The sequence below is a fragment of the Trichosurus vulpecula genome, chromosome 3, assembly GCF_011100635.1.
Source record: "Trichosurus vulpecula isolate mTriVul1 chromosome 3, mTriVul1.pri, whole genome shotgun sequence".
NCBI lineage: Eukaryota > Metazoa > Chordata > Mammalia > Diprotodontia > Phalangeridae > Trichosurus > Trichosurus vulpecula.
In genome coordinates, this window is record NC_050575.1 from 382,166,788 (window position 1) to 382,193,189 (window position 26,402).

Sequence of the window (26,402 nt, forward strand, 5' to 3'; positions counted from 1 at the left end):
GAATGATCACTGACATTTTCAGATGACAGTCACTGACATCTGAGGGCAATTTCAGGATGCCACAGCACTTGACTTTTTGTGAGTGAAGAACGGCTATGCTCTGAAATGGTCTGTTTATAAAGGAAAAGAAGGCAAAGCAGGGACTAGGTTCAGAGGTCTGAAGATTTAGAACTGAAAGGGAACTTTCAATGGATATTGGAAAGCCAGGGGTTCTTAACCTGGCCTCTATGAACTTTTTTTTTCTTTAAATTTGTGAGCTGTATTTCAACATTGATTTCCTTTGAAATCTTAATTATTTTATTTTTATACATTTAAAAACATCATTCAAAAGCATCACCACATTTTCCAAATGAGTCCAAGATACAACCCCAAAAGGATTAAGAACCTTGCTTGCTCTACGCTGAGGACTAGTGAGAGGGAAGTGACTCATTCAAGGCCCCATAGGCTCAAAGTAAGAGAGATGGGATTTGATGCCCCCCACCCCCCACTATCCATTTCTCTCCAGGGAACTACCCTTGCATCCAATTTTGCAAACATGGCTCATGTGAGACATCCCATAAGAAGCTTCCTCCGATTCTCCTCCAGTTGAAAGTCAAATGGCTGCTGCGATCTTTCCTGTTACCCAGAACTGTGGGATCAGAGAGCTGGAAAGGACCTTCAAGGTCACTTAGATGAGAAAACTTAGGCCCAGAAAGGTCAAGCGATTTGCCCAAAGTCACAAAACTTAGGAAGTGGTAGAGGCAAGATTCAAACCCAGGCTCTCTGTCTTCAAATCCAGGGCCATTTCTGTTGTATTCAGCTACTTCTCTCCATGCTCAGAGCACTCAGACCACTCTATTCACACCTCTCTTATGTACTAAGCAAGTTCCTTAGCTTCTCTGGGCCTTAGTTTGCTCATCTGTAAAATGAAAGGATTGGACTAGATGACCTCTAAAATTCTTTAAATGATCATAAGTGTTTCCTGAATGAATGGTCATTTCCCATATAAAGGTTAACCACTTATTGACTGAAAAAAAAATGGTGGTGGTGGGGGGCGGGAGTCAGGGGGCAACAGAGACAAGGCAATTTAGTGGGAAGAGTATTCATCTACTACCTGGACTCTCCTCCTGCTTGCCTGACCTTGGTCAAATCACTTCCTCTCTCTTCCTCAATTTCCTTATCTGTGAAACTGGGGGGTTGCAATTGATGATTTCTGAGGCTCCTTCCAGATTTAATGGGCTATGACTCATTAAAATACTGAGATGATGGTCTACCTCATTGATGTTCCAGGTCAGTGACTGTCTTCTTTTTGCCTGTTGACACCTGTGAAGGGTGGATGAGGTTGGAAGCCTCTGTGGGCACTCTTGAAAGGCAGCCTGCCAAAGTCATTGGCCGTGTCTCCATTTCCTCATTGTCTCTGGAAGGAGTCTGTGGGTCATCCTGCTGTCCTGTGTCAACTCCTTATCTCTTCTCACTCCTGTGTGGTATAAGGGCATGTTATGCCCGCTCAACCTCTACCAGGCTCCTCTACCTGGAATTCCCAGCTCTTCTAAAGATTGAGAAGAATCAATTTTTACCTGAAGTTATTTTTTTCCAGCTCCAATATTTTTTCTTTTAATGCATCTTCCAGTTCAGACACTGTACATTCTAAGGGTACTTCCAGGCCTTTTCAATATTATATACTCTAAGGAACCATGCAAAACTAACATTTTACTTTGTTTTTTGTTCCAAGGTCCCTAGAGCTAGAGCTCCAACATTTTATGTTCCAAAGTTACTTTCAGGTTTAATATTCTATATTCTAACATTCTGTGTTCTAATGTCCTTTCTTCTCTAAAATTTTGTGTTCCAACATTCCGTGTTCTATGGTTCCATCCAGCTCCAACATTCTATGTTCCAAAGTTACTTTTAGGTCTAATATTCTATATTCTAACATTCTATGTTCTAATGGTCTTTCTAATCTAAAATTTTGTGTTTCAACATTTCATGTTCCATAGTCCCATCCAGCTCTAACATTCTATGTTCCAAAGTTACTTTCAGGTCTAATATTCCACATTCTAATGTCTTATGTTCTATTGCTCCTCAGTATTCCAAAATTTCATGTTCCAACTTTCTGTGTTCCATGGTCCCATCCAGCTGCAACATACTATGTTACAATAGGTCTAATATTCCATATTCTAATATTTTATGTTTAAATGTCCCTTATTACTCTAAAATTTTGTGTTCTGTGTACTATGATCTCAAACAGATCTAAAATTCTGTATTCTAAAGCTCCAGCTCTAAGTTTCTTTGAGTTGATGATAATATGATTCTAGGAAGAACCTGACATGAGAGGTAGAGTAAAAACCTGAGATACTCAAAGGCAAAGAAAGAGAAATAGGTAAGTTAAGTCCTGAAGGACTGAGAATGCCAGTTTACATGCTCCTCAAGAAGTTAAACTTTGTCATATCTCTGGTTCCCCAGGTTCTTGGACATAGTAGGCACCCCTAAATATTGTTTGAATTCAATTGAATTGAAGAATGCTGAGTCAAAATTGTTAGCAAATTTCATATTGGTAGAGTAAATGGCACAAGTCCCTAGGACTTTGTAGTATTGTACAAGAAGCAGGCAGGACTGGGTACAGTCAAGGGTCAGGAAACCCAAAGTCCATGTCTAGTCCTAAAACGTATACCTGTGAACAGAACTAAAACTAGGGAGGATGACTGGAGCTTTGGCTCAGGGTGCTGAGTTTTGAGATCCACAACCCCACCTATATCACCAGCTTAGCTAGCAAGAATAATTCACTAAAATGGGAAACCACGTAACGGTGGGTTGGAGTGGGCTGTTCTTCCATCCAGCCTAGTTCCCTATTTGCCAGATAGTGACCTGAAATTCTATCTTCTCCATTCTTTCCAATCCCTTCAGCCGAAGGTGTCTGTCCTTCCTACTACTTGTCTTGGGGGATGGTTGTGTTACTTTCCCCAGGCCCCCAAATTCCTAGTTTTGTCTCAGTAAAATTCTTACTGGTCTGTAAGATAAGCCAGCGTGGGGGCTTTCCATGATCCCTGCTAGGAGCTTTGTATGAGTCTTCAGATTGATTGCTTGAGTTGCTGCTGACATCCAGCTTTCTCTTAAATGCATCCTTCAGCTATAAACAATTAATTCCCCATGGAATATAATGGAACTTGGCTTCCAAGCTAACTTCAGCAAATGGGACCCCAAAGAAAGACCAAATCAAAGAAATATTTCATGGAATCTTAGCAGAGACTTTAGGGGTCATCTAAGCTAATTCCCTGCCTCATGTTGGTCATCTAACCTTGTTTGAATACCTCCAATGACAAAGAGCTCACTACTTGTCTCAAGATATTCCTTTCCATATTTGGACAGTTTGATTTATTGGTTTTTTTTTTTTACTGAGCCTCTCAGTAATTTCCACCCATTGGTCTTAGGCTTGTTTTCTGAGGACAAAGTCTCTCTACCCTTCTTCAGATGAATAATAATAACTTACATTTCTATCTCACTTTAAGGTTTACAAAATGCTTCCATCACAATAATCCGGTAAGGCAGGGATGATAGTTATAATTAGTGCTATCCTTGGTTGGGCCACAGTTCCCTCATCTGTAAAATGAGAATATTGGACTAGATGGTCTCCAAGGTTCCTTCCAGGCCTAGATCCAGGTGAGATGGAGGCACTGAGCAGGTAAGCAACCTGCCCGCCCCTCCTCTGCTGGAGACCACACATCCTCAGATCCTTCCTCTGTCTTTCTTATGCCACCCTTCCTCACCACCTCTCCTTTGCTTGTTCTAGCCTGTTAAAGTGAAGCTTGGAACTGAAAACCGCAGTCCGGGGTACAGTCAGGGGATGGCTCCTTCCCGTGATGTTGACACTAGACTCTTCAGAATGTAGCTTATGATGTCTCTTTTTACCGAAGGAGGGTGGTTTGGATTTTTCCTCTAAATGCTTTAAAAGAAGATTATCAGGATTATGTAGAGGTAAGAAGCTTCCCACCTAGTGTTGGTTGGAACCCAGACTTTGTTCTCTTTGTAAAACTTTCTTTGCTGCTCTCCTGCCTGCCTAAGATTTTGTATGGCAAGTGGAGGTTGGGGGTGGGGGTGGGGAAAACAGCATTTAATAAGCACCGACTATATAGAGCTTTTACAAATATTATCTCCTCTCATCCTTGCAGTAACCCTGGGAGGGAGGGATACAGACCACCAACAGAACCACTGCCACCCTTGTTCTACCTCCTCATTTTATCGATAAGGAAACCGAGGCCCAGGGAACTGAATTCTTGCCCAAGGTCACACAGGAGGAAGAGGGGTGGAGGGAACAAGTGCTTATTAAGCACCTACTGTGCGGCCGGACACTGTGCTAAGTGCTAGACAATTGTTATCTCATTCATTTTGATCACCGCTCCTCCTCCAAATTCAAAGCCAGAGCTTTTTCTCCCTGTACCCAACGTAGACCATCCTTGGAGCCTTTCTGGTTTGCAAGGCCCTGGTGGAACTTATGTTTCATTGGTGTGACCTTGGAGAAAATAGGGTCATGGGTGAATGAATGAAAAGGAATTCATGAAGTGCTTATTCTGTGCCAGGCACTGGGATAGGTTCTGGAGATAGAGATACAAGCAAGCAAGACAGTCCTTGCTCTCCAGGACCTTTCAATTTAACGAAGGAAGATCAGAGTAAGGAGGATAAAAAAGAGGGGGCAGGGGGAAGGTGGTTCCAAATAAGATAAGGTGAAAACTCATCAATCAGAGTTTTGTTGTTGCTGTTCAGTCCTTGAGGTTTTCTTGGCAGTTATTGGAGTGGTTTGCCATTTCCTTCTCTAGCTTATTTTGCATATGAGGAGACTGAGGCAAACAGGGTTAAGTGACTTGCTCAGGGTCACACAGCTAGTAAGATTCAACAGCTGGATTAGAACTCAGGTTGTCCTGACTCCAGGCCCCGTGCTTTACCCACTGTGCCACCTAACTGCCCAATCAGAGTTTAGGTGAATGGAACAGAATTTTAGTGGATTCTGTGTATGTGTGGAGGCAGGCATAGGTATAACCCTGCCCTGTGCCTCAGACATAGGCATTGACAGAGAACCTTGACCTTAGGCAGGAACCTCTAAAACCTGCCACAGTATAAATAGAGACAGCTGATGGTGAAGTGGAGAGAGTACTGGGCCTAGAGTCAGGAAGACCAGAGTTCAAATCCTGCCTCAGTAACTTACTTACTGTGTGATCCTGGCCAAGCCATTTAATGTCTATCTGCTGCAGCTTCTTCATCTGTAAAGTGGGGATAATATCTCTGGTTGTTCAGGTACTTGCTAGCTGTATGACTCTGAGCAAGGCACTTCACCTCCCTCTGACTCAGTTTCCCCAATTGTAAAATGGGGCACATATCTCCTAGGGTAGTTGTGAGAATAAAATGAGATAACATTTGTAAGGCACTTTGCAAACTGTGAAAGCGCTTTATAAATGCATAGAGGGCTTTTAACAAACTCACATATCTGAGTGCCAGAGAGCTCTGCTCTGAAAGGCATCGAGGCGTTTGGTTTTTATTTCATGAGTGATGTCACACGTGTCGCGGTGAAGACTCTGCGTAGCAGGGAGCGCTTGTCCAAGGAGCATCAATGGCTTACTTGCGTTTCTTTAATTTTGAACTCAGCAAGCATCGACACTTCCATATACAAAGGACAGAAATCCGGCACTGTAAACGAACTATCCCAGGCGCCTTCGTGTTTTGTCTCCAACGAACAAAGGATATGAGCAAACAACTCACAAAAGAGCAAACACAGAGAGTAAATAAAGGATAATGATAATGCTTACGATGATTGTAACCAGCATTTACAGAGTGCCTACGACATGCCAGGCGCAGCGCTAAGCGCTGCCGTGATGACCATGATGGTGATGTCGATGATGTGCAGGTGCCCCCCACCCCCGAACTTGTTTTCTTGTGTCGCCCTATTTTTCAGGATGAAGCCCCTCCTGCGATAACATAATTTGCTACTTTCAACCCTACCTGAACTCTCAGCATGCCCTTGAGAGTTGAACTAGTTACAAGACAGGCACCAGTCAGCCTAGCCAGCAGTCACATAGAGTTAGGCACTATGCTAAGCATTATAATAATAGTAATAATAATAATAATAGCTAGCATATTTATAGCCCCTACTATGTGCTAGGCACTAGGCTAAATAATAAGTTAGCGAATCTATAGCACCTACTATGTGCCAGGCAGAACTATGTTAATAGCTAGCATTTTTATATAGCACCTACTGTGTGCTTGGCACCATGCTAAGCACTTTACAAATAACCCTGGGGAACAGGTGCTCTTATTACTTCCGTTTTATGATAAAGAAACTGAAGCAGACAAAGGTTACACGACTTGCTCAGGGTCACACAACCGGTATATGTCTGAGATCACATTTGAACTCAGGACTTCCTGACTTCGAACCTAGAACCCTATCTACTGTCCTATTTGGCTACTTTTAGAATGCCTGACCTGATCAACAATTAAAGGTATTAATTTAAAACAATTAGTGTATAAGGTTTCACTGAATAGCAATGAAATATACAAAAAAAAAGTTTTTGCCCCAACCCAGATCAATGATTTCATTGGTGTGGGGAACTCCCTGGTGGGGAGACTCTATCCACTGATGCACATTATCAACTCCTCTGTAACTGGCAGCCGTAGAGATCTGTCTGGAGCCTTTCTTTGTATCCATAGTGTCCAGTACACAGTAGACACTTAGTAAATGTTTATTGACTGACTTAAAGTCTAACTGATATACAGGCCTTGAGCCCAGATCTTTTTACTTCAAGGCTGGTCCTCTTTCTACTCCACACACCACCTCCTTCAAAAGTAAGTGTAAATGATCAAACCCAATGTTAGTGGGACTGTGGGGAAACTGCCTATACGCTATGGGTTGTATTGCAAATTGCACAATCTTTTCTCTAAAGTAATCTGACAATTCTGTACAAGAGTCATAAAGCTGTCCGTAACCTCTGCCTTAATCATGCTACTGGGAATTTATCCTAAGGATATAATTTAAAAGTTTAAAAGATGTTTTTATCAAAAATTTTACAATGGTGCTGTATTTAATACTGCAAAAACTAGAAACAACATAAACTCCCAATAATGAAGAATGGCTGAATGGATGGAGGTCCATTGATACAATGCAGCCAAAGACTATGGGAAAGATCTGTGTGAAATTATGCCAAGTGAGTAAAACAGAATTTAGAGGATTTCTGACAACTGACTACAACGGTCTCCTTCCAAAGAAAAAAGAAAGGAAGAAAGAGAAAGAAAACGAAGTCTTAGAATTTCAGAGCTAAATCCTTAATCCAATTCCCTCATTATACAGATGACGAAACTGAGGCCTAGAGAAGAAAATGACGTATCTAAGGCACATAGGTAGTTAGAAGCAAAGCCAGGACTAGAACCCATGCCTCTTTGCCCTCACTCAAGTGTTCTTTCCACTCTATTTGTTTACATACATGAATGTCAAACATAAGGGTAGGAATGGTTCATAGTGTAAATTATTGAATCGCTGTGACCAGAAAATTAATGGAGGCTATCCATCTACTGAGGTACTCACATTGATCACAGGATCAGGAACCAAAGACTTCTGAAGTTTTTTTAAAATGTCCATTTCCCATTAATGCACATCTTTACGACATGACTTTTCATTATGAAGTTGATTTAATTTTTATAATTTTTACTAAATTCCTCCTCAGACCCTCCACTTAAGGAAGTGCCCAGCTTGCCATGCTTATTTCTAACTGAAATCAGCCCCTGACTACTCTCTACTTTGCTTCTATAAGGACACCTTCTCTTCTCTCCCCTCCTGCTCTTCGGCCCTTTTAGGTATTGTTTTCCTCTATTAGAATGTAAGCTTCTTGAGGACAGGGACTGACTTTGTTTCCGCATATATTTTGTAAGCCTGACACTTAGCATAGGCCTAGAACACAGTCAGTGTTTAATAAATGCTTGCCCCCCCTTGCTCTGTCTGTCTATCTATCCATCTATCCTTCCTTCTATCCATTTATCTATCTCTGTCTATCTGTCCATCTCTCCTTCCAACAATCCATTTATCTACCTTTCTTTCTTTTTTCTTTCTTATCCATCCATCCATCCATCTGTCTATTCATCTATCTGTCTATTCATCTATCTTTCTCTATCTGTCCATCTCTCCTTCCATCAATCCATTTATCTACCTTTCTTTCTCTTTCTTTCTCTTTTTATCTTTTTTCTTTCTTTTCTTTCTTTCCTATCCATCCATCCATCTGTCTATACATCTATCTATCTTTCTATCCTATCCATCTGTCCATCCGTTTATCCATATATCTATTTATCTATCTAGCCATCCATTCTTGTATCCATCTGTCTGTCCATCCATCCATCCATCTATCCTTCTATCTATCATCTGTCCTTCTATCTCCATCCATCCATCCATTTATCCTTCTATCCATCTGTCCATCCACCCTTCTATTATCTATTATTATCTATTATCATTTATTATCTATCTAACATTTAAAGGAGGCAGATAGTCTAATGGGAAATTCACTTGACTTGGAGTCTGAAAGACCTGGTTTGAAATTCCACCACAGACACTGACTGGTTGTGTGATCTTGAGCAAGTCCCTTAGCCTCTCTGTGCCTCAGTTTCCTCATCTTTAAAATGAGGAGTCTGGATCTGATGGTCTCTAAGGTCCCTTCCAGCTCAAAATCTATGATCCTATGAGAAAGAAATTCCACAGGAAAGGAGACTTCAAAGAACAGAATATTTATTCTTGGCTAATGGCAAGCATCAGTAGGAAGAAAGAATGGAAGCAAAATTAGTGAAAAAAGAGCTAGATTGGTGGGTCAGGAGAACTGGCTTTAAGTCTTGGCTCTGCTGCTCCTGAGCTGTGTAACCTTGCACAAGTTACTTCTCTCTGAAATTCCATCTCCTCATGGGGATTTGTTGGACTAAGTGATTTCCAAGGTCCTTTCCAGATTCTACACTCTAGGTTCCTCGCAATTCTCCAAAAATGGATGAGGGAGATCTGTGGAGACAGATTAGGGTCAGGGTGATGAGGGAAGGAGGCTTGGGTAAAGGCACCCACAAAAAACATCTTAGAGGGTGCAGACAAAGGAGGGGCAGGTTTAGAGGGGATAAAAACAGAAAATGAGAGGGCTTCTGGGAAAATCATCAAAACCCACAGAGCCAAAGGCAAAGGTGCAAATAATCAGAGAGCTCATTGTGGGATTGTTTCAGAGGCCAAGGAAAAGTGGGGAAGGAAGGAGATGCCAAGTACCCTGCCTTGTTGTTGTTGTTCAGTCATTTCAGTCCTGTCTGACTCTTTGTGACCTCATTTGGAGTTTTCTTGGCAAAGATCCTGGAGTGGTTTGCTATTCTCAAACTCATTTGACAGATGAGGAAACTGAGGCAAATAGGGTGAAGTGACTTGCCCAGGGTCACACAGCTTTTAAGTGTCTGAGGTGGGATTTGAATTCAGGTCTTCCTGACTCCAAGTTCAGCATTCTATCCACTGTGCCAAATAGCTGCCCACAAAGGTGGGGGTGGGGGCGAGATATGGATATAGGTATGAAACCACAAATCCTTGGAATTGTTAAATTATGAATTACTTTTTTTGTCTATGGAGGAAGGGTGACTGGATAGGAGATACATGCAGAGTTCTAACTAGTCACAAATGTGCCTAGGCTAAATCCAATTGAGTAGCTGTGGGAGATACCTTCAAAGGACAGTTGGATCATGGATGCATCTGGGATTGGGGTTAGTCTGTGCCCCAGAGAGTCTCATTTTTGCCCACATGGAGAAGGTGAGGCTCAGAAGAGGGCTACCCCAATGAAGGAGCCCCTGGAGGACTTTGGGTGAGGTGAGGGGGTGGCAGGTATCTTGTAGAGGAAGTCTATCCCCTTGGGGAAGAAAGACACCCATTTCCTGCTGATGTGGGCACCCTGGGCAAAAGCTCCATTTGTCCTGCACTACTAGTAGTTTTCCACATACAAGGTTATTTTAATGTTCAACTTTTTAATGGTTCAGTGGTAATAAAGAGCCAGGGACCAAGAATTGGGGAATAAGCTTAAAATTCCATCTGCCATGGGTAAATTCCATCTGGTCTACTGTGAAGGGAGCCTGCCTATGAAATGAAGAGATAGCAGAAAATAAAAAGAATGTAAAGGGGGTTTTTGAAGAGAAGGGCAGAGTTAAAAGAAAGGTGAAGATCCCTGGGGTAAAGGCACATAGTGCTGTTAATGACAAAGTTGAGACTCGAACCCTACATTAGATTGCTACCCTGTCTCCCATTACACCCTAATAATTCCCATCTCCCCCCCAGGCTGCTCCTGAGAATAAATGTTTTCATTTTTAAATGATCCAGCAATGTCATAGTTGGTTCAATGAATATTTATTGAGTTTCTACCATGGGCAAAGAGCCCTGCATTCAGTGTTGGGGGACACAGAAAAAGAAATTTTAAATTATTCCTATTTTATTTTAATTTTAATTCATTCATTCCTTTATGTTGAAGATGGAGTTTCCCTATCTTACCCAGCCTAGAGGTGCAGGGTCAGCCTAGAGCCTTTGACCTGCTCATTTCGCATTTGAGCTGGTCTGCCCCTTCTTAGTCACCTTATAGAACCCTGCTCCCCGGGCACTCGCCATCTTAATGTCAAACTTAGTTTGGGTACCCAATTGGCAATGCCCACTGCAGCTCAAGACTCCTGAGCTTAAGAGATTCTCTGGCCTCAGTCATTCCTGTTGCTGGAATTACAGCTGTGCTCCGATATGCATCGCAGTGATCCTTATTTTCAAAGAGCTTGAAGCCCAATCACGGAGATCACACAGACCTTTAGGAAAAAAATAGCTAATGGTACCTCTCTGGGCCTCAGTTTTCGCATCAGTAAAATAAGGAGATTGAATTGAATGGTTTCAAGTTCTCTGTGAGTCCAGGAATTGAAATGGTACAGATATTTAGTTTTTGGAGTTTCAGAAGAGGGAGAGACCATTGAGATGGTCTGGGAAGGCTTCCCATAGGATGGAAAGAAGGAAGAGGAAGGGAAGGATAGAAGGAGGCAAAGAGGGAAGGAAGGATAGAAAGAGGGAAAAAGAAAGAAAGGAGGGAAGGAAGGGGGAAGGAAAGAAGGATAAAAGGAGGGAAGAATAAAGGGAAGAGGGGAAGAGAAAGGAGAGATGGAAGGAAGTGAAGGAAGGATAGAAGGAAGGAAGGAAAGAAGAAGGAAGGGAGGAAACATTTATTAAGCCTTTACCTACTATATGTCAGGCACTGTGCTGAATGACTTACAAATATTACCTCATTTGATCCACTCAACAGCCCTGGTAGGTAGGTGCTATTATTATCCTCATTTTACAGATGAGGAAGTTGATGCAAAGAAAGGTTAAGTGACTTTCCCAGGGTCACACAGCTTGTATGCATCTGAGGCAGGTCTCCCTGACTCCAGGCCCACTGTGCTATCCACTGTAACCCCTAGCTGGCCTTCACCTTGAGAGATGAGTACGATTTGAATTTGGTGAAGAGAGCAGAGAGGAGGGGACTTTGAGTCAGGAGGAAGAACTTTATTAAAGTGAAGAGCTAGGAGTCTTCTGTGAGTGAGTCACTGGTTAACAAAGAAGATACACATGGGGAACTAGTGGAATGAAAAAATATATGTATGTAGATATGTATTATAACATACATGTGTGTACATACATACACATACACGTACATACACATATACATGGCTGGAAAGGTAAATTGGAACCAGATTGAGGGAGCCTTGAATGCCATGCTAAGGAATTTTATTCCTTAGCCATGGGGAGCCACTGAAGACTTTTGAACTGCAGAGTGATCTGCTTTTAATTAGGAAGCTTAATTCAGTCCCCATTTTGACGCTCTCTTGTGTCTTTTGTAGAGAAAGCATTTTGATGCTCTCTCAGTGACGCAGGATCATAGGAGTTTAAATGGAGAGCCCGAAGGAACTTCAGAGGCATCTAACCCAACCCCCACCCCCCCATTTGTCAGATGAAGAAACTGAGGCCCAGGGGACTTGCCTAGGGTCATTCAGGTACTAGGTGTCAGAGGTAGGATACCTATCAGGATGCAGTTCTGTCTATACCTCACATTCCCATTGGGGAATTCTGTGGTCTCTGGTCCTCAGGAAAAATCACTGGCCTTCTATAAGAAAAGGAGCTTCCTATGCTGCATGGGCACAAATATAAATCTGTCAGGTTCCAAAAGCAAGATCTGCAAAAGAATTAATTTGTTTTTGAGACAAGTCACCCGGCTGCCTTGAAAACGGTCAGTGCAGGGCATCCTCCCAAGGGAGGTTCCTTTGAATTTTTCAGGAGATGGGGGAGTGGCCCAGCAGAGTCTGAGCTGGGAATCTGTGAACCTCTGCTTGACTTTGTTCTGTGACCTTGTGAGAATCATCTGATTGCTCGATGCTGCAGTTTCGTCATTCGTAAAAAGAGGAGCTGGGACATTAAGAATTTTAGATCTGTAAGGGACCTTAATTCGAGATTTTATAATTTTCCTCCTGATAGATTCAAGGATTTGGAGAAGCAAGGGGCCCACCCAAGTACAGTAGACAGTGTTGGCCTTGGAGTGAGGAAGACCGAGGTTCCAATCTTCCCTCAGGCACTTACTTAGCTATGTGACCCTGGACAAACTTCTCAGCCTCAGTTTCCTTTCCCGTAAAATGAGGATAATGACAGCACTTGCCTCCTGAGGTTGTTGTGAGGATCAGATGAAATAAGCATGTGTAAAGTACTTTCCAAAACTTCAGGTGCTGAATAAATGCTGGTTATCCTAATTGAACCTCATCATTTTGTAGGCTCACAAAGGATAAGCGACTCACCCAATGTCACACAGATAATAAGTGGCAGGGTTGGGTCTCAAACTCCGATCTTCTGACTCCTAATCTTCCCAAGTATACCCCACCAATAATAAGTAACCTAATAATTTAAAAGCTAGAAAAGTACTTGCTTGTAGTGGTAAAAGTATTGGATTTGGAGTCAGAGAAAGCATCACTTTCCCTCCCTGGGACTCAGTTTCCCTCTCCATAAGATAAAGAGATTGGAGAAGATTGTTTCTAAGGTCTCTTTCACCTCTGAAAGTCCATGGATTTATGGCCTGGATTCAGGCATGTCTGATTCTTTGTGGTTTCTTTGGCAAAGATATTGGAGTGGTTTGTCTTTTCTTTCTCCAGCTCATTTTACAGATGAGGAAACTGAGGCTAATAGGATTAAGTGACTTTCCCAGGGTCACACAGCTAGTGTCTGAGGCTAGATTTGAACTTGAGTCTTCCTGACTCCAGGTCAGGTGCTCTAACCACTGTACCGCCGAGTGCTCTAACCACCGCGACACCAGCTGCCCAATACTTGTGTAACCTTGGACAAGTTCCTCCTCCTCCCTGAGCCTCTGTTTTCTCCTCTGTTAAGTGAGGGGTTTGAACCACATGATGGCCAAGTGCCATATACAAACACATGAAGGAAGCGCCATTTCAGCAGCATGGGGAACTCCTGGTGTGAGTGCTAAGGGACCTGCTGATGGTCGTATGGCTAGGAAGTGTCAGAGGTGAGAGCCTTCCTTGCCCCGAGTCCAGTGCTTTATCTGTCACACTCGTTTGCTATTATGCTATAGAAATGCCAAATGCTATAGAAATTGTAAATAATCATAAGGACCAATATGGAATGAATCTAAGTGTAGCCAGCACTTAGACCTGATTTTCAGTAGATTCAGCAAATAATCTTGGGAGGTTTTCTCTAAAACTGACATCACTAGAAAGAGAACATGGAGCAAAAGGGGAGTATCTGATTTTTCTGTGTACATTTAAGTAGATGTTGATGAAGAATATGAAGTTCTCTTCAACTCTCAGACTGTTGCATCATGTGTAGTTTTATTTCAAATCATAAACTACATTCTCTGGCTCTGAATTTCTACCTGAACAATAACATAGACATGTTTCTGGGCAGTATGCCTCTCAGCCTCTCAGCTTCTCTCTCTCTCTCTCTCTCTCTCTCTCTCTCTCTCTCTCTCTCCTTTTCTTCTCCCTCTCTGTTTCTCTCCTTTCCTTCATTCTCTTTCTCTCTGTCTCTGTCTCTGTCTGTCTGTCTCTCTCTCCCTTCCTCCCTCTCTCTCCCTCTCTCTTCCCCTTCTGTCTCTCTGTCTTTCCTGCCTCCCTGTTTCTCTGTTTGTCTCCCTATCTCTATCTGTCTATCTCTGCAGTACACATGAAATTATGTTTTATTTGATGGGATGTACAGTGATGCTGCTATTCAGAAACTGCCTTTGGAGTCAGAGGAGCTGGATTCAAACACCACCTGCGAAGCTTGCTATCTGTGGCACATTGGGCAAGTCATTTAACTTTCTTTGGTCTCAGTCCTCTCATCTGTAAAATGAGGGGCTGGCACTGGCTGGCATCTGCGGTCCTTTCCAGTTCTAGTTTTAGGATCCTATGATCTTATGGACTTGATGGACACAAATGTTAATAAAAAACAGCAAAGTCACCAAAGGAAAAGGGACTAGGGCATTGGATGTGAGAACGCAGAACGTCAAAGCTAAGAGAACATTAGACGTTCTCTTTTCTAGCCTCCTCATTTTGTGGATGAGGGGACAGATGCTCAGAGAGAGGCAGGAACTTGCCCAAGATCTCACAGCACTTAAGAACTCAAATTTGAGTTTGCCCAGTTCCAAAGATCTTTTATATATAATGTTTGGTTTCTAGTACTAGAGACTCTGAACTGCAGAACTTAGCCCGTTCTGTTCATATACTTTGTAATAGTCACGAGGGTTTGTTTTTAAAAAGGAATGCTCTATTTTGGTGGCCTAGGCTGAGGCAGCTAACTGGGCCTTGGGTGCCAGGAGATCTGAGCCCTAATCCTGGCTCTGCTGCTAATGAGCTGGATGACCTTACACAAATCATTGACTACATCAGAGCCCGATTTTCTGAAATCTATTTGTCTTCTTTTCCTTTATTGCATTTCTCTTCCACACCAGTCTTTAATGAAGGTGGCCTTTTAAAAATTGAGAAGCAATATGTCATTCTGCACCAAATAAACTATATCAGGGACTTTGTTACTTCTCCTGAAGGAAGCTCTTTGGTTTGAGGAATAGTATGATAAATTGTGTGGGTTTTCTTTTGTTTGTGAATATCCTTTTTATGAGTCCAAATCAGAACGTCTCAGTATTATTTTGAATCACATGATATTGAGCAGAGTGAAAACTGTTTATAGATAGAAGCTAATCAATCAATTGGCAAGCAGTGACTAAGTACCCACTATGTGCCAGGCACTGTGTTAGGTGCTTCTGAGGAGAAAAACAAAAAATGAGACAATATCTATTAGAAGAGAACTTATATTCTAATGAAATGGCCCAGGTCTAAGAGGGAACCTGGCTGTCACTTACTAGACATGTGACCTTGGGGCAAATCACTTCCTTCTTTAAGACTTAATTTCTTCATGTGCAAAATGAGGAGGGTCGAATAGGTGATCTTCCAGTTCTCTCCCAGTTCTGACATTCTGTGTCCCTTCAAACTCTGACATTCTGTGTTCTAAGGTCTCTTCCAGCTCTGACATTCTGTGTTCTAGGGGCCTTCCCAGCTCTGATGTTCTGTGTTATAATGTCCCTTCCAACTCTGACATTTTATGTTCTAGTGTTCTTTCTAGCTCTAAGGTCCCTTCCAGCTCTAACATTTTATAGTCAAAGGAGCCTGACACAAAATATGGACTGAATAAATGGCTGTTGATTGATTGATAAGGTCCTCTCCAGTTCTAACATTCATTGTTCTAAGGCCTCTTTGAGCTCTGAAATCTTGTGGTCTAAGAGTCCTTCCATTTCTAATAGGCTATGTTCTAAAGCCCCTTCTAGTTCTGACATCTGTGTTTTAGCATTCCATATTGTAAGGTCCTTCCAACTCTGATGCTCTGTGGTCTAAGGATCCTTCCATCTCTGACATCTTGTGTTCTAATGCCCTTTCCATCTCTGACATCCTATGTTCTAATGTCTCTTCCAGCTCTGACATCCTGTGTGCTAATGGCCCTTCCAGCTCTGACGTTCTGTCATTTATGATCCTCTATATACCTCTCACTGACCTATATATAATATGCTCAGGAAAACTCAATAGTTTAAGATTCTGGTTGGAATGTTTGAGATTGTTGGTTTGTTTAAGTTCTAAGGGAATCTTCTCCGACCACCCACACACATGTGACAAACAAGCCTATTTTTATAATATCAACGATAAAACGATAAAAGCGTTAGATGATTGAGAGGTGACAGGTACTTACCCTGTCTTCTTCAGCCCTTAGGTCCGGCATGGTGCTGACACAGAGGCTTATAGCCGTTGTAGCCACAAAGAGGACTGAGAGACAGGCAAACACCTTCCCCGGAAGCCCCGATTGTGGGTTTTCCACCATGTCCCGAAGGTGGCTCATAAAGAGCCCCCACCGAGTGTCCTCCGTGGAGACTCCGGTGTCCTCGTTCTGCCTATGCAGCTCCTCTTCCTTCTGTACCTCGGCCAACTCTTCCAGCTTCTGCCGGAGCTTTCTCAAGCAGCATTTCTCAAGGTTGGACTCCTCGACCCCCCAGTATCTCAGCTCCTCCTTAAAAGACAAGGCACACATCTCCCGTAAAAGCACGAGCTTCCCGGCCGCCAGAAAGCTGACGATCATCCCGAAGGCGCTGGGGCTCCTGTCGAAGAAAAACTCCTGGCTGTCTTCATCATAGTCGTCACAGAGCTCGGCGATCTCCTCGTGATTCCTGCAAAACTTCAGCCTGCTCAGGCGGGTCAGGGGGAACTCGTCTAGCGTGCTCCAGGGTAGAAGGTACTTGTTTCCACCAACGTTGACGATGATCTCCCTCTTAAGATCCACGCTCAGGAACTGGTCTGGATGGACGACTTTCCGAGCCCTTTGGTAATAAAGTCCTTTGATGGAAGAAGCCCGGACCGGACTGTGTGAGACCTGATCCAGGGTGCTACAGGAAGCAAAGCAGCGGTCACCTTCGCTGACCCCACCTCTGGAAAGCATCGGCATCTCTGAGCGAGTCTCTGGAGAGCCGCCACAGCTGGATTAGAATAGGTTTGTCTGTCGTCCAAAGGAAGAAAGAAAGTGGGGGACAGAGTGAAGAAAAGAAGAGAGGGGGTGTAGAAGGAGTGAGAGTGAAAGAGAAAAGGGGCAAGGGGTAGAAAGAGAGAATGAAAGAGAAAGTAGAGAGAGTGAGAGAGGCAGAGAAGGGAGGAGAGTGAAAGAGACAGTGAAAGAGAGGCACAGAGATAGACACACATGGGAGAGTAGAAAGAGAGAGGTGGGAAGAGTGAAAGAGAAAGGAAAGAGTGAAAGAGTAAGAGGGAGGGGAAAGAGAGAAAAGAGAAGAGAGGGGAGAGAGAGAAAGAGAGGGAGGGAGAAAGGGAGAGAAAGAGAGAGAAGAGAAAGAGGAGAGAGGGAGAGAGTAAAAGAGGAGAGAGAGAGAAATGGAGGAAGGCAGAGAGAGAGAGAGAGAGAGAGAGAGAGTTTGGACAACATTTCATAAGACCATTGATTTAGATTTGGAGTTGGAAGAGACCTCAAGGGGCTAACTAGTCCCTCCTCCCCCTGCCATTTTTACTGAGGCTCCAAGAAGCTGACTTCACAGGATCATAGATCTGGAGCTGGAAGGACCCTCAGAGGCCATCTAGTCCAAACCCCCTCATTTTATAGATGAGGAAACAGGCCTAGAGATGGCTAAGTGACTTAGCCTAGGCTGAACAGGTAGGAAATGCAGTCAGGATTTGAACCCACGTCCTCTGACAAACTCAGTATCCTTTCTGTTGTACTATATGCTACTCTCTCAAATTTGTGGCCTCTTCACAACCTGGTTCTGCTACTTTTTAGCTGTGTGACTTTGGAGAAACCATTCAGTCTCTCTGGGCATCAGTTTCCACATCTGTAAAAGGAGTGAGTTAGACCTTATGACCTCTAGGGTCCCTTCTGGCCTCCATGACCCCATGACTCCTAAGCAGCAGGAAAATCAAGCCTTGTCATTATATACAAAAGCCACGATTACCCTGCCTGTAATGGTCCTGAAAAAAAGTGCTTTGTGCCTGTCCTTGCTTTCCATCCATCTCCATACCCTCTCTAGTCCTGAATTTCCTCTCCTGTAATATTGAGGGGAGAAGGGCAGTGCTGGAAACCATGTTCTCTAATGCCTCTTTGGAAAGAGCCCTGCATTGGGAGTCTTTGTAATCACCAAAAATCCTGCGTGATCTGGAGTAAGTCTCTTAACCTCTATGGTTAGAGGTTAGAAAACCTCAGTTTTCTCCTTTGTAGCTTGGGGACTTTCTAGGTATTTTATATTCTTAAGTCCCTTCCAGTGCTGACACGCTATGCTTCAAGTCCCTTTCCATCCTGAACACTCTAAGATTCGATGCCAAAGGATGCTATAGAGGAGGCTGGGACCACTGTGGACTTGGAGGCATTAGGGAGGATTTTTTGGTAAGAATTAGGACTTGAGCTGGGGGCCCTTAAGGGATAGGAAGGATCCAGAGCAGCAAAGAGTATGGGGGAGGACATTCTAGGTGGGTGGAATACAGAGTGGGAGAAAGCACTGGGTTTGGAATCAGAAGATCTGAACTTGAAACCCAGTCTGCTGGTTTCTGCCTATATGAGCCGGGGCAAATCACTGGACCCCTTTGGGCTTTGGTTTCCTCATCTGTCAATGAAGGGATTGAACACCATCTCTAAGATTCCTTCTAGCTCTCAGTCCCCTGGTCCTACTACTCTGACCATCCCCACATCACTGCTAGCTGTTAAGGCCAGTTAGGAAGCTCAAACACCTTGTTAACTTTGCCAATGGGGTGGACACATCCTTAATGCTTCCATTGCGACTACTTTCATTTAGTCATCCTTTAAATGCCAGCCATATCTGCTAACCCCTAGCTATGTGACCTTGGACAGGTCGCCTTGTTTCTCTGGGCTTTGGTTTCTTCTTTTATAAAATGGGAGAGCAGTGCTTAGCACAGTGCATGGCTCTTAATAGACATTCGAATAAATGCTTTTTGACTATTTGATGGACTGGGTTGGATGATATCTCCGGTCCCTTCGAGCTCTGACAAGCTATGATTTTACCTTGTTGACTCAGTATGAGTGCATTACATTATTATTCAGCATGCAGCTTTGTTTCCAGTTTTATACACAATCTCAGGAGCCCTGTGACCACGTTATGGGATAGTCCTTCCAAGCCGGCATCATTTGTAAAACTGCCCACAACCTCAGAATCCGAAATGCACCTCAATAGAGAAAGAAACTCCGTAGCCTAAGAGAGATAAAAGTTCCTTTCTTTTCCGGCATCGCCTGGATTTCTGGTTGACATGGAGCAGCTTGATTTTGGCCCTTGTATTTCATGCTTACGCGTTATACGTTTTCTGCCGATACCCTGCTTTTATCACCACATCCATATTTTATGGCCAGTAACTAAATGCAGGTGAATCACACATATACGGGAGAAGTGTGTTCTCATGCAGAGTAGGAAAGCTAGAAAGAACCTCAGAGCCCTAGAGCAAATCTATCCCCTTCACTGTACAAAGGAGGGAATTAAAGTCCAGAGGCCCGAGGCCATGCAGCAAATTAGCAGTAGAGCCCCCGGTGGAGCCCTGGCCCCTGACTCATCAGCTAGGACTCCTGCCATCATGCATTCACTGCAGAAATCCCACTTGGAAATTCAATCTCCATTTATTGACACCCTTCTTTATTCCTCCCCCCCCCTCCAATCTGGCAAGCAAAACCAGCTGTTGTAACCTTTTGAACATCTGGAAAAGGTGCTCATTGGGAACAATATTCCCACGCCATTGATTTTCAAATACTTGTTTGGCTAAGTCAGCCCCATCAGTCCTCCAAGCCATCCTTAAGGGCAAACAGCAACTTCCCCCAAAGTTTGACTCACCATCCTGAGGTGGGGGGGATTGTTTCCAGGTGCTCAGCCGCCTCCCTGAGAAGACAGTACATTCCTCATTTCCCAAGGAATAGACATGTAGGGATGTAGTGAAGAGGGAAGGAGGAGGGGGGGGGGTGGAAGAAAAGCTGTTTTTGGGCAGTTAAGTTTCAGTCTCTCTGCTTTGCTTTTGCTCTTCCAGGGAGGAGAAGTCCATTCATTCTGCTCCTCAGAAAGCCTTGGGCTTGCAAAGGTACCTGTAAGTGACCCCCTTCTGGGAAGGGACTGGCTGCCTGGGCTTCCTAGTTCAGTGAGCTAGCAGAACCTGCCCTGCTTCCTCACTCGGCTCTGACTCCCGGAGGGACAGTCAGTGTGGTCCTGGCAGGCGAGGGGGGAGAGAATGGGAAGAGCTTAGGAATAATCTCTCCATCAGCCATCCAACCATCCAGCAAGCAGCAGCACCAGCAGCAGCAGCAATGCCAACTGCCAGGCAGGAGAGCAGAGAAATGCCCTCCCCTCCTTGGCCAAAAAGAGAACAACTTAGAAGTAACAATAATAATATACAAGCATTAAACACAGCAGGTGCCGAGGGAAGAGGGCTGGATCAGGACTCAGAAGCCCTGGGTTCTGGTCCCAGCTCTGCCATTAACTCACTCTGTGACCTTGAGGAAGTCACTTCTGCCTTGCCGGCCTCACTTTCCTCCTTCTTGCAAGTGACCATGCCATACATGGATCATTTGAAATAGCCGGGACCATTTAATCAGTAAGCATTTATTAAATATTCATTCCCACGTTCCAGGCACTATGCTAAGTTCTAGAGATACAAAGAAAAGGCAAAAACAAGATGTCCCCTTAAGGAGCTCACCTTCCAACAGGGGAGACAACATGCAAGGAACTATGTTTATATAAAATATATACAGAGTAGATGGAAGGTAATCTCAGAGGGGAAGGCACTAGCAGCTGGTGGAACTGGGAAATGCCTCCTGCAGAAGGCGAAATTGGAACTGAATATTGAAGGAAGCCAGGAGGTGAAGCAATCCAGGCAAGGGGGGAGAATTGTTTAGTCTGGGAAAAGAAAAGACCTGGTAGTGGGGTGTATGGGTGTGTGTGTGTGTGTGTGTGTGTGTGTGTGTGTGTGTGTGTGTGTGAGAGAGAGAGAGAGAGAGAGAGAGAGAGAGAGAGAGAGAGAGAGAGACTCAGACAGAGACAGAGAGAGTGCTGTCTTTAAGTATTTGAAAGGTGCTCATGTGAAAAAGGAATCAGGCTTCTTTTGCTTGGTCCCAGAGAGCAGAACCAGAAATCTTCGGTGGAAAGTGTAGAGGCAGATTCAGGCTTGATGTCCCGAAAGTTCCCTAACAATGAAATGGTATTAGGCTGGCTCTGGAAGTAGTGAGTGGATTTCCCCTCAGGGGAGGTCTTCCAGCAGAGCCTGGGTGAGCCACCTCTTATCAGAAACGTTGTAGGAAGGACTGCCATTCAGGTGAGGAGGGATGGACCAGCCAATGTCAGAGATCTTGTCCACTTCTCAAAGTTGGTGCTACCATGATGGGAGGGCAGGGGTCAGCAGAGGTAAGGGGAAAGCTGGGATTAGGTGACCTCTCTAGTGCCTCCCGGCTTTCACGTTCAGTGATGCAGTGATGCTAGCAGGCAGCCAGCTGTCACTTTTCATACCCAGAGTTCTTTCTGGTAACTTTGACTAATTGTAGCATGACTGTGTGCTTTTGAGAAGCTACGGAAATAACTTTCCTCCTCCTTCAACTTTGGCTGACTTATGGCCGACTTGGGTGAAATGCACAGATCTTAGCTCTGGAAGGGCCCTGGAGAGATGATCTGGTCCAGTCCCTGACTGTCAGACCCATGATCTATGATCATTGGCTCTATTTTGTGTGTGAGGTTTCTTCAAGGTCACAGAATCAGTTAGCTGGTGACAGAACTAACTAGCTGTGACTAGAACCCAGGACGTGCCAAAATCGTAGGCTCATAGATCATAGACTTAAAGCTGAAAGCAACCTTGGAGACCCATCTGCAGTGATAGGGAAACTGAGGCCCAGAGAGGTCAAATCATTCAACCATGGTTACACTAAGAAACTAAGAAACAGAGCCATGTTCAGAATTCAGGTCTTATGACTGCGATTTCCAGTGCCTTTTCTATTATATTTTACCACTCTCCTTTAATCAGTTGTTTTGAATTCCCAACACTGTGCCCTAGAGAGAGAGGCAAGATTCCGTCATGGGGTACCTGGAAGCATTTGGGTTTTTCTTCATGCTGAAAGGCTGATCTTTTTTCCTCCTTTTCTGATTGTCACAAAGGCGTAGGTAGGTTCCCCACTCGTGGTACAGAGTTGTCCTTTTGTGTCTCACAGTGCCTTCAGCTATGATCATGGGGCCATTGACTTAGATCTGGAAAGGAACCTTACAGACCATCTCGTCTGGCTTCCTTACTTTACAGATCAGGAAACTGAGTCCCAGGGAGGTTAAATGTGTTGTCTCCCCCATTTGAATGTGAGCTGCTTGAGAAGAGGGATGGTGTTTTTCTTTATACCCCTAGAGCTTAGCCCCATGCCTGGCACATAGGAAGTGCCAGGGATTTGCTGGAACTAGTTCTCACGAGCTCGATTGTTGAACGTTCAGTGTGATCATTTATTTCTCAAAAATCAGCAAATGCTACAAGTCAGGATACAATACAATACAATACAACACAATACAGCAGGATACAATAAGTCAGGATTTGACTTATTGTTTTATTGATTGTCTAGATTTAAGAAACTGATGGAAAAATGTTAAAATGCAGATTACACTTAAAAGCGTGTCCTGCTTACATTTTTTTTTCTCACATTATTGTTAAACACCTGCCAGTGCACCCTGGGTAACTGCCTACTAGGTGTTTGTTGACTTACTAAGCTTACAGATGATAAAACTGAGGCAGTGAGAAGTCGAGTAACATGCCTAAGGTCACAGAGTAGCAGAGTTGGGTATGGAACTAAGGTACCCAGCTCCAGATCTAGCATTCTTTCTTTCCCTGGCTGTGTGATAGCCTGAATTCACAGTGACAAGGAAATCCACGGTGATGAGCCTGGTCAAGCTACGGTGTGGGCTGGGGATCAGGTCAGGGTTTCTTCGGGGGCAGGTGCAGAGCTCGCAGTTGGCTGCATAGCTTCCATCTGGGACACGGCATCGGGATAGGGTGACCAGCTGTGGGCTTCTCTGTATTCTAATCCACTCTGACCTCTGTCCTGGCAGCTCTATCCTCCAAGCAATGGCCTGCCTACAGTCTTATAGACAGCATGGCACTCTGCTGTTAGTAGATGCTTGGACAATGGTAGTTGGATTGAATCTACTTCGAGGCCATGTGGAAAGAGAGCTGGCCTCAGGCTCAGCATGACCTGGGCTTAATTCCCATCTTGGACATGTACTGGCTGTGTGACCCTGGACAAACTAGCCTCTCAGTAGACTGGGAAGGCTTGAAGATTAATTTTCAGTACAGTTGCTCCTTGGCCTGGGTAGAGGGAGCTCTTTCACCAGGGATCTCACAATATCAATGAAATCACAGGTCTGTTGTTGTTGTTCAGTTGTTTCAGTCATGTCCAACTCTCCGTGACCCCATTTGGGGTTTTCTTGGCGAAAATATTGGAGTGGTTTGCCACTTCCTTCTCCAGCTCATCATACAGATGAGGAAACGGAGGCAAGCAGAATTAAGTGACTTGCCCAGGGTCACACAGCTAGTAAGTAGACGAGGTTGGATTTGAACTCAGGTCTTCCTTACTCTAGGCCCTGACTCCAGAGCAGCTAGGTGGCACAGTGGATAGAGCACTGGGCTTGGAATCAGGAAGACTCATCTTTATGAATTCAAATCAGGCCTCAGAAATGTATAAGCTGTGTGTCCCTGGACAAGTCACTTCACCCTGTTTGCCTCAGTTTCCTCATCTGTAAAATGAGCCAGAGAAGGAAATGGCAAGCCACTATAATACCTTTGCCAAGAAAACCCAAAAAAGGGGTCACGAAGAGTCAGATACGACTGAAATGACTCAACAATCACAGGTCTAGACCAAGGAAAAAATGGAATTGATTGCCAGCCTACTGTGTGTAGAATCCTATCTGAGGTGCAGTCTCTTTTGCTGTTGCCTTTACTTACCGATGCTGTCCAAGTACCTTCTTTTACCTGTCTCCACCTTCCTCTCTCATTGCCTGGTTCTTGCTGATGATTAGAACACGTCTTGCTTCAGACACTTACTAATTGTGTGACCTGGGGCAAGTCATTCAGCCTCTCTCGTCCTTCATTTCTTCATTTGTAAAATCAGTAAGCCAGTCAACAAGCACTTATTGAGCACCCACTGTGTGCAGTCATTGTACTAAGCACTGGGGATACAAAGAGATGTAAAAACAACAGTCTCTGCCCTCAAGAAGCTTACAATCTAATGGGAGAAACAACATGTAAAAATTATGCACATCCAAGAGACAGACAGAGCAGATGGAAAGTAATCTGAGAGGGAAGGGATTGGAGGAGGAGAAGGTGAAGGAGGAGATTGGAAGGGCCTTTGGCAGAAGGTGGAATTTGAGCTGAGTCTTGAAGAAGCCAAGGTAGCTAAGGGGCAGAACTAAGGAGAGAGAGCATTCCAGGCAGTGGAGACAGCCAGTGGGAAGGCGCTTTTGGAATACCAGCCGGGAAGCCAATGTCTGGGTTTCTCGGAGTACCTGGAAGGGAGCAAAGTATGGAACTGGAAAGTTGGGTGGGGACCAAGTCGTGAAAGCCAAGTAGAGGGTTTGATGTTTGATTCTGGAGGTAATAGGGAGCCACTGGAGTTTACTGAGTTGGGGGAGGGTGATATAGTCAGAGAAACACTTTAAGAGAATCCTTCTGGCAGCTGAGTGGAGGATAGATTGGCATGGGGAGGGGCTTAAGGCAGGGAGAAGACCCCGAAGGTTGTAAAGATAATAATAACGCCTACCTCACAGGGCATTTGGGAGACGAAATGGCAGACTACCTCCACAAGTGCTGAACGAATGTTAGTTGTTAGAGGCAGGCTACGACACTTTCGGAGAGCTTGGCTTTTGAGGGTTCTGCCCCCTTTAAGAGGTAGAAGGGAAGACAGCCAAGGCAGGCAAATCTTCCATAGGAAGATGCTTCGGTATAGCACACATTGATGGTACAGAGAAGGAAAATGACCACCCCAAGGGCTCCCAGACTCATTAACAGCAGAGCTGGTGTTCACATCCAAATCTCTTGACTTCTCAACTAGACCTCTAGCTCTCTCCTTCAGATCTTGGCTTTGTAAGCTGGTCCTCACTCCAGCATCTCTGTACCTAGGCAGCTAGGTGGGATTTTGTGTCGGGAAGGTCTGAATTCAAATCCAGCCCCACACACTTACTAGTTACGTGACTCTGGGAAAATCACTTAATCTCTGCCTGAGTCAGTTTCCTCATTAGCAACATGGAGATAATAATAGCACCTACCTCTCGGCGTTGTTGTGAGGTTAAAATGTGATATTTCATAAAGCACTCTGTAAACCTTAAAGTGCTATATAAATGCACACTATCACACTGGGCAGATCATTTAATCTCTGCCTGACTCAGTTTCCTCATTAGCACCTACCTCTCCAGGTTGTTGTGAGGTTAAATGTGATATTTCATAAAGCACTCTGTGCTTTATGTGCTATATAAATGCCAGTTATTATTATTTTTATGGTTATTATTATTGCTTTTATCGCCATCCAATTCTTTCTCCCTGGCAACCTATTTCCTGGATTTTTTCCAGGAGACCAGGGAAAGATGGATGGGTAATGGGTTGATAGCGGTGATTAATTTGAGAGATGGTAAGCACAGACAGTCCCCACTTTTAAACTCGATGTATTTTTGAAATCCTATTTTAAAGTAGAGTCCTGTGACATCTAGACAATTGGAATTAGACAGTTTAGGTTATGGGCCAAGTTCTGACTTGAAAGAGAGGAAAGTGGAGGGGAGGGAGATCTAAGTGAGAGACAAGCCATCGCCTTTGCTTTAGGTCCCAGTTTCCTCATTTTATAAATGAGAAGGCCAGACTAATGGCTTCCACATTCGATAATCTGTGTTCTAAGGTCTTTCCCAGCTCTGACATAGGCCCTCTGTGCTCTCAACAATTGATGATAATTCCATGACAAATTTATTGCAGAGAAGAGAGAGGCTTCAGTAGGTAAAGAAAAAAAAAGACTTTAGGGCAAGCATTTCTCCCCAGGGGCCAGAGAAAAATGTATTCTCTCCTTGAGCAAACACAGCCCCTGGTATGGTGTTTACCTAAATCAAAATTTGACCCCTAGTTCTCAGAGTAATAACCTGGCATTTCTATAATGCTTTGAGTTTACAATGCTTTCCACACACATTGTTTCAATGGAGCCTTACAAGAGCCTTCTGCTACAGATACTACAATGATTATCATCTCTTTCTTCCCCTTGGTCTTGTTACTGAGATAAGCAGATTCCCTCCCCTCCCAGATCTTTCTACCAAATGGTACTTGGTGCCACAGTCATTGGGTAGGGAGGAAGTAGTCTTCTCAGCAATGTCCTGTTCACCCCATCTTACAGT

At 44.0% G+C, this 26,402-nt stretch overlaps 1 protein-coding gene across 1 annotated transcript in view; it reads right to left on the bottom strand.

Annotated features, from left to right (window-relative positions):
• The window catches only part of KCNG4 (potassium voltage-gated channel modifier subfamily G member 4), a 37,957-nt gene extending 20,982 nt beyond the window's left edge, over positions 1–16,975 (bottom strand). Inside the window, exon 1 of the mRNA XM_036752944.1 lies at positions 16,229–16,975. Within this exon, the coding sequence (XP_036608839.1) occupies positions 16,229–16,975 (747 nt within the window). The remainder of the gene's footprint in view (positions 1–16,228) is intronic.
• Between the last annotated feature and the right edge of the window lie 9,427 nt (positions 16,976–26,402).